We start from the raw sequence: 12,878 nt of genomic DNA on the forward strand, positions 1-12,878 counted from the left end.
TATAGGAGGACACAAACTGTAGTGCTTTTCCCTCTATGCTCTTACTCAGCAATAAGCACAATCACAGAAGACAGACTTCTGACTTCTGTGACCAAATGTGTGGGTATTTTTCCCCACTGTCAAGCAAGCCAGCAATTCTCAGTGATTTAATTCCAACACTATCTGCTTGGAGATAGTGTTAGATTGCACAGGGTGAGGGCTTAGTTCCCTTTCAGTTCCCAAGACTGCTGCCCACTTCAGATGCCAGCCTCTGGAAGTTCTGAGCAACCTGCTTAGGACAGGGGTCCCCAAATCCACTTTTTGGGTTGGATTAGTTTGCTTGGCAGCTCACAGAACTCAGGGAAACACATACTTAACTTTTACCAGTTTATTATAAAGGATATTACAAAGGATACAGACTAAGAGATGCATAGGGCGAGGTATGACGGAAGGGGTGGGGAGCTCCCACACCCCCACTGGGTGTGCCATCCTCCAGGAACCTCCACATGTTCAGCTATCCAGAAGCTCTCTAAACCCAGGCCTCTTGAGTTTTTAATGAAGGTTTCATTACATAGGCGTGATTGATTACATAAGTGGCCACTGATGATCAATTTATATTTCAGCCACTCTCCCCTCTCTGAAGGTTGGGGGATGGGACTAAAAATCCCACTTCAGTCTTTCCTGTGACTAGCCCCCATCCTGAAGCTCCCTAGGGGCTGCCAGCCATCATTAGCATACGAAAAGACTCATCACTTTGGAGATTCTAAGGAATTTAGGAGTTGCATGTCAGGAAACAGGGATGAAGACCAAATATAAATTTTCCCAATGTCACAGGTATATAAAAAAATGCTCAATATCACTAATCATAAGGGAAATGCAAATCAAAATCACATGAGATATAATCGCACTCCAGTTAGAATGACTATTATCAAAAAGACAGAAAATAACAAATGCTGATGAGGATGCAGAGAAAGGGGAACTCTTACACATTGTTGGTGGAAATGTAAATTAGTATAGACATGATGGAAAAACAGTAAGGAGGTTCCTCAAAAAACTAAAAACTGAAGTACTATATGATCCAGCAACCCCGCTGCTGGGTATATAGCCAAAGGAAAGGAAATCAGTATATTGAAGAGATATTTGTACCCCAATGTTTATTGCAGCGCTATTCACAATGGCTAAGATATGGCATCAACCCAAGTGTCCATCAACATGATGGATAGATAAAAGAAATGTGGTATATAAACACAATGGAATACTGTTCAGCCATAAAAAAGAATGAAATCCTGTCATTAGCGGGCAACGTGGGTCACCTTGGAGGACATTATATTAAATGAAGTAAGCCAGGAACAGAAAGAGGAATAGCACATGTTCTCACTCATATGTGGAAGCTAAAACAGTTGATCTCATAGAAGTAGAGAGTAGAATGGTGGTTACCAGAGGCTGGAAAGGGTAGGGGGGATAGTAAGAGGTAGGTTAACACAAAATTACATGCTATATAGGAGGGGTAAGATCTAGTGTTCTGTAACACTGTAGGGTGACTATAATTAACAATTTATTGTAAACTTTCAATCAGCTAGAAGAGAGGGTTTTGAATGTTCTCAAAACAAAGAAATGGTAAGTGTTTGAGGTAATGGGAAAAAAATAAGAAATAAAAGAACAATTACTATCATATTAATCTATGGTTCAAAATCCTTCAGAGGCTCTCTATTGCCTACCTTAGTTAACCTTGAATTCAGGGTCTTGTGTGATCTCTCTGATCTGGAGTCCTCCATCGGGACTGCTTTGACCACTGTCCCTGGGCACGTCTTTCAGCTGTTATCTCTGGCTGATGACCCTGCCATGCCCCTCCCTGTCCTAGAACTCACTTCCTCCGTGTGCGCTCAGCCTTCTCTCTCATGCTTTTGATAACTTGTAACTGACTCACCTGCACAAGCAGTTCTCTAAAAGATGTCAACTGCCTGGAAGGGGGACCTTATGACTTGGATGAGACATCCTGTTCTTAAACAAAGAATTCATGTAAATTCTTAAAATTGTTGACATACCAATTAATGCATAGTCTGCTAACTCTGAGTAAGCCTCCAAGTTATCTTTAAGATTAGCTGAAGCATCATCTTATACATAGACGCTCATCCTGCCCGCAGACTTTTTTTTGCTTATGGTGAAAGAATTGAAACAGATTCCCAAACAATTTCAGCCTTGGGTTGTCTCATGATCTCACTATTAACATCTTATTCTTAGGACAGAGATAGAATGTGGTTAGGCTTGGAACACACTGATTAATATATAATTTGCTGGCTGAAAGCAGTCACACAATTATTTTAAATAGCTGAAGCTTGAAGATATTTTTCTTAAAACTGCACATAAACATTTTTAACTTTCTGATGTAACTTGTAACTAATGACTGTAACTTCTGTATTTGGCCCACCAAGGAGAATGGAATAACTCCACTCTGAGATGGTCCCCTCTACTCTGTAACCTTGCCTGTAACATCTCTCAACTTGTAATGGACATCAGAGCACTTCCCACCTTTGCTGGTTTGTGTTTCCCAGGTAAATCCTCACATTTGGCTTCATAAAATTATTTCTGCCTTGACATCCCTGATTTCGGTCTGCACTTTCTTGCAGCAGTTACTATCTGGCTTGTTGGGACTTGATCCATCAGTGCAAAGCTGAGGATACCCACTCTTTATGTTTTGGCCTTGACACTAATTTTACCTAAGGGAGGAACCTATGGAATCAATAGGATCATTGCATTTTTGGCACCCACTACAGCACTGGTATCAACCAGGAGTGAAATGAATTTGATTGCACAGTCTAAAGATTCTTTGAACATTATCCAGTGTATTTCAAATATTTCTGTTAAATGTTTGTCCTTGAATTGCAAAGAGATAGATATGTACCACAAAATGATTTACACGTGTTCTGTTACTTCCTCTGACCTACATATATTTTTGTTTCTTTTTTACTTATATATTTCCTTCCCCAGAATGATACATCTTAATAAAGAAAACCAACACAGAAATACATACTTTAAAATTATGCTAATAATACTTTTCTACTTTTAAACATTTATGTATTGAGATTGAGTGTATTTTCTAACTATGCAGCCTAATGTTGTCAAAACTGGAAAGGAAAGGAAATAAAAAACGAAGCATCAAGAAATGAGTTTATTATATTTTACTTTGAATAGCATTTACACCTTTTTCTTTTTTTTTTTTTTTTCTTTTTTTGGCAGCTGGCTGGTATGTGGATCTGAAATCTTGACCTTGGTGTTATCAGCACTGTGCTCTTCCAAGTGAACTAACTGGCCAGTACCCTTTTTCTGATTATAAGTAGCATATGCTTATTGTAGAAATTGTATAAAATTTCACCATCCCAAAATAATAACTGTTGACTTTGTGTTCTCTCTCTCTCTCTCTCTCTCTCTCTCTCTCTCCCCCCCCCTTTCTTCTATATACTCCAAAGAATTTCCAGAGTATCTGTTTCTTAAAACGTATCATTGGGCCGACCCTGTGGCTCACTTGGGAGAGTGTGGCGCTGGGAGCATAGTGGCACTCCCGCCGCGGGTTCGGATCCTATATAGGGATGGCCGGTGCGCTCACTGGCTGAGCGTGGTGCGGGCAACACCAAGCCAAGGGTTCCGATACCCTTACCAGTCACAAAAAAAAAAAAAAAAAAAATGTATCATTCAGGAAAAGGCACTGTACAAGGCAGTAACAGAACATTTACATATCCAGATTCCCCTCCTGATTTTTCACTCATATTATTAGACGTAAGTATTTAAATCTGGCTTGTTAGCTATCTGGTTTTAAAGTTTAAAATCATCAGTAGCATATTTTTTGGGGGGGTTATGAATATTCATGGGCTAAGTATCACTTTAATAATTAGCAATATTTGAGATATAATAATGAGAGTTCAAAAGAGGCACTATTTGATTACTTCACACAATACCTATCTTTCTCAATAAAATATCCTTGGGTGTCTTCGTTTAAAAATCATTTCATGATAAAACTTATTATTTTTATTTTGGATCAAAGTTCTTGAATTGTAACACATGTATAGAGTCATGAAAACACCACCCAAATCAGGATACAGAACATTTCCACCATCCCAAAAAATTCTCTTATGCTTTTATAGTTATACCCTCACCCTCCGTTCACCTGGAAGCCGCTGATACCTTCTCCATCACTATAGCTTGATCTTTTTGGAATGCCAGATAAATGAAATCAGATAGTTTGTAGCCTTTTGAAACTAGGTTCTCTCACTCAGCATAATGTCTCTAGGATTCATCTAAGTTGTATGTACCAATAGTTTTTTTCTTTTGATAGCTGAGTAGTATTCTGTGGTATGTATGTACCACAGTGATGGAGTTTGGATGTACTGCATTCCCAGAACTCGTGTGGAAATTTGATCCCCAATGTAGCAGTGGTGGAAGCTGTTTGAGTCAGAGGGCAGGATCCCTCATGAGTGGATTAAAGCTCTCCCTGAGCTAGTTGGTGGTGGGGGGGAGCAAGGTAGTGAGGGTTCTTGCTCTGTTAGTTCCCGTAAGAGCTGATTGTTTAAAAGACCCTGGCACCTCTCCTCTCTCTCTCTCTTGCTTCCTCTTGCCATGTGATCTGCTTGTACCCACCAGCTGCCTGCCGCTTTCTGCCATGAGTAGATTCAATCTGAGGCCCGTGCCAGAATCAGCTGTCCCAGAATCATAAGCCAAATAAATCTCTGTTCTTTATTAATTACCCAGTCTCAAGTATTTCTGTTATAGCAACACAAAAATGGACTAATATACACAGTCGGGGTTTTTTTGGTTTATTTGTTTGTGTTCTATTTGCCTTTTGGAAAACATTGGGGTAGTGCTCAGCTTATGACTATCACAAATAAAACTGCTATGAACATTCATGTACATGTTTTGTGTAAACCAAGTTTTTGTTTCCCTAGATTATATACTTAGGAATGGAATTGCTGGGGTCCATATGGTAAGTATATATTTAATTTTATAAGAAATTACCAAACTATTTTCCAGAGTCATTATATCATTTTGCATTTCCATCAGAAGTGTATGAGTCTTCTAGTTGTTCTGTGTGTGAGGAGGGGGTTAAAGTACAATGTCCTTCAAATTGAGAAGGTACTTTGAGACCGAAGAAGGAAGTGGGCAGGTTCATTTGGTAATCAGAGATATTTATTAATCAGGTGACTTACAGACAGTAGAGCTAGATGCAGTGAAAAATCAGATGCCCGCACATGAGAACTCTCTCTCTCTGCAGGCTAAACGATGTTTATACAACAAAAGCCCCTGTTACTAAGAATAACTTCAAGGAAACATCCTAAGAAAAATAAGGTAATAACATCATTCACCAGGTATGTTGTGATCCATGGCAGGGGGGGTTGTGATGTCTGTGCTCAGACCACTGAGGCCACCTACTGTAATAAATTACTTACTCTCTGAAACCTACATTACCTTTACATTTGCCTTTAGGTTAAGGTGTAATTGGTCAGTGAAACAAAGGAATGAGGTTACACGGAAGTCAATATGGCAAGCAGGGCACAAAACAGCATTGGTTTTGTTCACCCTCTAACATCCTGTATACTTGCCAAGACTTTGTACTGTCAGTATTTTTTTATTTTAGCCATTTAAATAGGTATGTAAGAAATAGTATCTTATTGTGTTTTTAGTTTGCATTTTCCTAATGGCTAATGATGTTGACCATCTTTTCATGTGCTTGTCATCCTACTATCCTCTTTGGTGAAATGTCTGGTCAAGTCCTTTACCCATTTTTAAAGTCTGTTATTCATTTTCTTATTGTTGAGTTTGAGAGTTCTTTATGTATTCTGTATACAAATTCTTTGTTGGATATGTAGTTTTCAAGTATATTCTCCTAGTCTGTATCTTGTCTCCTCATTTTCATTACGGTGCTGTTGGAAGAACAAATTTTTTGATGAAGTCCAATTTATCAACTTTTTTTCCTTCTATGCATCATCTATTTGGTATCATTTCTAAAAACTCTTTACCTAACTCCAGGTTGCAAAGGTTTACCCTATATTTTTCTCTAAAATCTTTATTGTTTTATGTTTTTTATTTAGATCTATGATCCATTTTGAACTAATCTTTATATAAAGCATGAGTTTTATATCAAGGTTTATTTCTGTTCCTGTTAATGACCATGGATGTCCAATTGTTCCAGCACCATCAGTTGAAAAGAATATGTTTTCTCCGTTGAATTGTGTCCACACTTTGTCAAAGACCAAGTGACTATATTTATGTAAGTCTATTACTGGACTTTCTACTTTTTCACATTGATTTCTGTATCTATATCTTAGCCCTGGGTCTTTTTTTTTTTAACCAAAAACCAGACACATTTGTCATGTATCGTGAGAGACAGAGGGCAGTGGGAGGGGGGAGGGAGGAAGTAGCCCTTTGTGTGCTCAAAACTAGCAACAATTAATTCTCCTGGGCAGCTATTTCCTGCCACCTCTGAACTCAGACTTCTCGGAAACTGAGGTGAACAGTTCAATAAATTTATCAGGTAGCTTCATGGTATAACAAATGAAAGAAACCAAATGTCTGCTTACTTAAATGACTTCCTCACTGTTTTTCTGGTGGTGTTTACTTAAAAACAAGCCAGCCTCACATAGCTCAGGGCAGAGAGAAGGGAGTTGCACCCTGACTTTAAAGTTTCAGATAAAAATACAACTTTTTTTTTTTTAAAACCAGGTAGGGCAATATTAAAACAGAAACACCTTTTACTGTTTGGTTTGAAAATAAAGTGTCATCCAAGCCATATCAAGAGTTTCATCACATTGACAACTGGTATCTGTTAAAAATGAGTTTCTGGTTTGCCTTCCAGCATGAGTCATTTGAATGAGGAAGATCAGGAATGGCATTTTAGTGTATGAAAATATAGATGGATGGACACACGGACGGATGGGAACAGATTTAGATAGTCTCCCTTCCCCCGGTCAAAACTGGGATCATTTGTTTTATACTATTTTGTGAATAAAATAGGTATCTTTGCTGCATATAAATCTTGCAGTTGATAGCACTAGTATTTCTCATTTTTTCTTGTTGATCACAGGCTATTCAAGCAGTAGAGCCATTGGTGTTAAGCAAACTTTTGTTTTCTGTCCACAGGCTGATGTTGGAGGACTACTCCTTTCTAGATGTATTGGGCTAATAATTGCAGCTAAGAAATAATGTACTTTTAATTGAAATGGCCAGAGGGAGCCATGACTTTCACAAAGATATACGTGGGTTTTCGGCTTCCAAGACTCACAGGGCACGTTCTAATTATTGGGCAGTTTTTCAGCGTTCCTGACAGCTTTAGGCTGTGAATAGTGACTTCCTTTGAGTGCAAACACATCTGACCCCGTTGCTTTGCTGTTTCTGTGTTGAAGTGAGCTTTTCCAAGGGATGTTTTCCTATTCCTTTTCTACCGTTGTTAATTGTGTTTCCAGATTAACTAATGAGAGCCTACTCATTAATTACCTTTACTATTCTCACTTTATCTTATGCCTTAGATAGGATGGGATTAGATTGTAGAATGAGAAAAGGGGCTACCCTGATTTATTCATTTATTTATGCATGCATTTATTTTTTTGTTCACTTAATGACCACCTACTATATGTCCATTACTGTTTGCGACAAGGTAAATCTTTTCCTTCAAGACGCTTATGGTACAATAGGGAATAGATACAAGTAAACCAGCAAAATGCAGTGTGAAAAGAGCTGAATTAGTACTGGGTGGCCTAGGCGCATTGTATAGAGGCTGGTACTGAAGCCTTGAGAATCAGAGAAGGCCCCTGGAGCAGGTGACAACTGTATTTTGGGGGACGAATAGGAGCTCTCCCAGTAAAGGGGGGGGGGAGATGGGGGGTGGGGCAGATAGGGAGGTCATCCAAACGGAGAGCATTGTCTTTGTGAGGGCCCAAAAAAGACACTGGAGCTCTTTCAGGGACCTACAACTATTTTAATATCACAAGAGCATAGAGTGCAGGGGTGAGTCTTGTGGATAGTACAGTGTTGCTTAAAATAACAAAAAGCAAACAAAAAAACAAAACCTCAGCAAGTTAGAATTACTAGGTAGGGCATATATTCTTGAATCCAGCACAAGCCTCGCATTTTCTATTGTTTTACCCTATCTGATTAATTTTATTACCTGCCTGGCCCAGGTAGGTATTTGAGTTTGGGACCCCTACCTCTGAACCAAGATGAATGATCAAGTTCAAACTATCTCAGCTGCCATTTCTGGTATGAAAGGAAAAGAGGCTAGCTTTTTGGTGGAACTGTGAAGACCAATCCAGTGAAAGATCCTATCCACCAAGTAAGACCAGGAGAATCACTCACATACATTAAAAATAGGATCTGTTTCCTCAGTGAATAAAATGGAGTATGAAGGCAAATATTTATCATGGTTCTATCATATGCCAAGTACTATACTAAGTTCTTTTATATCAGGCCTTTCTATAAAAGAAGATAGTAATTTAAGCAGTCACAGGTGCATGTGTGTAATTAAATTTATAATTTATAAAGTGATTTTATGCGTTGTAAACAATACTTTAATTATTAGAATGGCACTTTAATGTTTAATGCATCAAATCAATATCCAATAATGTTTACTGAGGATCAATCAATGTTAGGTAGTGAGGCTTCACTGGAGACTCAGAATAGACATGGTCCCTTCTTTAGATTGTTCATTACTGTGGGTTTCATCACAGCACAGATGATTATCTCTGTCCAGTCTTCTGAGATGTCAGATTTGAATCACTCCAGGATTAAAGGAAAGCTTTGAAAGAGTCAGAGTTTTTAACTATGGCGACTTTTAACAAATTGCAAATTTAAGATTGATTTGGAACAAGCCACCCTTTCTCCTTCTTTGGATAAAAATCTCAGCCACTAAGTAAATCAATAACAAACATTTCTGCTATTAAACCAGAGCAAGCATTATCTTCCCAGGGCTTCTCATGTTGATATTGGCTTAGAGTTTTGAATATCTTGTTAAACTAACTTTAAAAAATAATTTCTTGGTCCTCTCAACAGAAATTGAGCAAAAGCTGGTTTACATTTTCATACCTGCATTTGGTGTGAGTCATGAGAAATGTGGATATTTATTTCTTGAGGAAGGAGGAGAATCTGAACTAACTTTGAATCCCCCTTAGCAGCCTAGCATAGTGCCTCAGGCATACTGTTATGCAATAAATTTTTGCTGATATGATGTCCAATTAGCCAGAGATATCTACAGAGAAAGTTTGTCTTCACCTATTTGTCACATAGGAGCTATCAGAGGGAATGCCCTATGATTTGGAACCTTTGCCCATAAGGAACTACATCATGGAATAAGGAACTAGGTTGTGTTCATACAACACCTCTATTTCCCAGATATGACATCCTGGTAAAATCAGACTGTGGTTAGCTGCCCCGAGCTTCTTTCTTCTTCTCCCAGGCCCGATTTGTTGTTTTCCCTGTTCACATCTGGCAAGCATCACTGGATCTTAGGGCAAGAGAAGATTCCAATTACAACATTTTGATCAGCTCCAGTACTGGAGCAACCAAGATAGAGCGGACACAGGTACAAAAATGATTGAAAGTTTGTGCATCCAATGACAGGAATCTGGGGTAACCTTAGAATATTAGGAAAGTTCCCACTAGAGGAAAGGGATTCCTCAGTTAGTTGTTACAGAGAAAACAGAAGTAAGGACAAAAACAAGAGCAAGTGGGAGAGACGGGGAGACTTTGGTAGAGCTGAAAACGAGGTGGGGAGAGAATTCTGAATTGCAAGTTCAGAGGGAGAGGCTCTTGCTCCATCCGTGAAAAACTGATAGTTTGGCATAACTTAGCAATTGTAAGAGGAGCCATGGGAATAAGATTCTGAAATATTTGGGAGCGTTTGATATATAAAGGAGATTTTGAATTACATATAGAAGCAAATGGAAAATCAAGGCAGTTGTGAGGGGCCTATTGGAGGGCTATTGGAGAGAAAGAAGCTTTACACTATTCTATGAGATATGGATTTGTAGGACACATCTGTAGAAGCTGGACTGAAAGCTGCAGCTAATGAGGTGGGTGGGGCACAGGACAGCCAGGGAGCTCTGATGTGGCTTTCACCTGGGGCAGAGGATGGGAAGATATGCAAATGCTGAGGCCAGGGAGAGCGTAATGGGCGAGGCACTCAACAAGGATGCTGAGTCATCAGAGGCCACACTCAGGTGGGTTTGAAAAGGCACTTGCCTTTGGAACATTGCTCAGAAGTGAACTGGGCTCTCAGAAGTGCTGTAATTTTCTTAGATCATTTGATAGCAGACTCTGGGATGTTTACCAGCCTCACGGAGAGCAGGCTATTGTGAATTTTTTTTTCTCTGAAGTAAGACTAGCCCCAGCCAGCCAGGCTGGGAATTTACTGCCTGAGTTGTTTTCCAACATGAGTTTCACTGGCAAAACCAGATGTGAGTGTTCCCTCCACTCTCAAGGGGCCTGTTTACACTGACTTTATTTTTACTGCCAGCTTTCAAGTGCGAAGAGGGAAATTACATTTAAAGGTCAGCAGGTGAGCAGAACGATCCCTGCCTGCCATTCCTGTGTGTGCCTGCATGCGTGCATGCCTCTCTCTGTGTGTACATGTGTGTGCCTGTGTGCGTGCATGCCTCTCTCTGTGTGTACATGGGTGTGCCTGTGTGCGTGCATACTTTTTCGTATGCCAACCATTGTGCCCTGATCTGGTTGACAAGACCTGATCACTAGTTTGTTGGCACAATGCTGAGTGCCAGGCTGGATGTTTGGCAGTTTCCTATTTGTTTATTGTAAAGAAGGTAGATCAATCTGTGGGATTTTCCGGATTGGAGGTCAGGGATATTTACTGTCAACAGGATAAGGACAAGGAGATGTGAGATACTGAGCTCTAGGGCGCATCCAGTATCAGGACAAAAGCATAAAAAGGTGGGTAGAAGCCAACTACGGGGCATTATGTCTTGAATGGAACTTTTAAGTATTTGGGTGGGAAATACAACTTGGAAAATTGCCTTCTGGTCAAAGCACCAGTCCATAGAACTAAATAGGATAAAATTAGGTTGGACTCAAAATAAATTTCTTCAACTGTCCTTTTTAAATTCTTTTTTTTTTTTTAATTTGTTTCCTCAAAAGATGACAGATGGATTCTCACAATTTGAAATGAAAACTTGAATGAAGAGTTGGAAAGGCAAACCTTTGGTCCATGTACATATTTCCAGAGAAATTCAGTACCCAGAGACTAACATTCCTGGGAAAGCTACCCACAAGTGGTGTCCTCCACTGAGAAAAAGCCCAAGAAGTTGCTGTTCTACTCACAGTTGACCAAAAAGCCATGAAATCCCCCACTGAGGGAAAGGTGGAAGATTGCCTGCTGAATAAGGTAAGGACAGACGCTGGCCTCTCCCATGCACCCCTCCTTACCGTCCATCCTGCTCCCACTGCCCCCCACCCACCTTAATGCAGAAAGGATTTCGGGCTGCTGAAAGATATGTAAAATGCTCCTCAGGAACCAAAGACCATCACGCATAAGAATGTTTAGGGACTTAGTATATCTCAGTCTTGTCTTTGTGGTTCATCTCAGAGGCACGTTGGATACAGAGTATAGAACAGGGAGTTTGAACAAACATGGATTGAGACTCCAGCTCTACCACTGATACTTGTGTAGTCGTGAGCAAGTCACTTAGCCTGTCTAAGCCTCAGTTCTTTTCTCTGTAAAATGGGACTGATAATACAGTCTTCATTGGGTTATTGAAAAAGAGCAAATGAAATTAAGACAAAGACTTTTAAAAACTGAAAGTGCTAAATTTTTAAAAATATCATTATACTTTCAGTACACATCACTTAAAAACTAATTAAATTTCTTCTACATAGAGTCATAGGCTCTTAGAATGTTAGAACTTGAAGGGACCTTAAATATTACTTAAGCCTTTCTATTTACAGATGAAGCTAGTAAGATACAATGTTAATGTTAAAACTAAAACATTCAGACTAGTAGGTAGGGACTAGTCTACTGTTCTCATGCCTTTACAAGTAAACAAAGAAAAGATCATCATAGTCATAAGCAAAGTGTATTTATTTCTTAGGCAAAACCATTAAGAGAGATAAATAGGGAAAAATCTATGATGATAAAAATTATAGTAAGCAAAGTGATTTCTCATTATTCCTATTTTGGGGGTCTGGCATCTTCTCATGGGTCCTGTATTTTATGAAAACAAACAAAACTCCAAATTTTTTAGCCTCATATTCAAGTAACGTCAACCGCTCTATCTTCCTACCCTCTGTTTCCCCTACATTTCCAATAGCAGAAATTCTAAACAGCATTCCACATGTTGCATCCAGCTTGTGCACATGCTTTGTTTGGCCTACAGAGAATTTTTTTTTAATTTTTCAAATTTTTTTACAAACACTTCAAAATAGTGAGATTTTGCATAGAAATCCAGATTTCTACCTTCTTTGAAAAAAGAATCAGATACCTGGCCACCACAGGTCCCAATTTCTTGCCTAGAAACCGTACTGGGGCTGAGGGTCTGTTGGACAGAGCATATGCTGGCCAGTTCTCAGGAGGCTGCAGCACTCCTGGGTCTGGCACCTGCCCCTACACCCACGTTTGTCTCCTACTCCACACCTGTAGGTAGTTAAATCTTCCATTCCTGCCTGACAAGAACTGTGCCCTTAGCAGGTCACAGGCCTAAGCTTCACCTCTCCACTTTTCTGGCTCATATTTATCCTTCAAATTCTGCTCAGAGTTCCTTTTCTCAAGGAAGATTCCCCTGATACCTCAAGCATAAAACATTTTTGCTGTTCTGTGAACTCCCATCATAATTAGTATTGACACTGTTTATTTGGCAATCAATTGTGTATTGACTTCTGACACATTTTCTGTTGTTATCTTGGTAAGTGAC

At 39.4% G+C, this 12,878-nt stretch overlaps 1 protein-coding gene across 1 annotated transcript in view; it reads left to right on the forward strand.

Moving 5' to 3' along the window:
* Positions 1-11,215: 11,215 nt before the first annotated feature.
* MAB21L3 (mab-21 like 3) overlaps positions 11,216-12,878 on the forward strand; it is a 35,253-nt gene continuing 33,590 nt past the window's right edge. Inside the window, exon 1 of the mRNA XM_063105817.1 lies at positions 11,216-11,356. Within this exon, the coding sequence (XP_062961887.1) occupies positions 11,309-11,356 (48 nt within the window). The 5' untranslated portion in view covers positions 11,216-11,308. The remainder of the gene's footprint in view (positions 11,357-12,878) is intronic.

Source organism: Cynocephalus volans, chromosome 8 (genome assembly GCF_027409185.1).
Source record: "Cynocephalus volans isolate mCynVol1 chromosome 8, mCynVol1.pri, whole genome shotgun sequence".
NCBI lineage: Eukaryota > Metazoa > Chordata > Mammalia > Dermoptera > Cynocephalidae > Cynocephalus > Cynocephalus volans.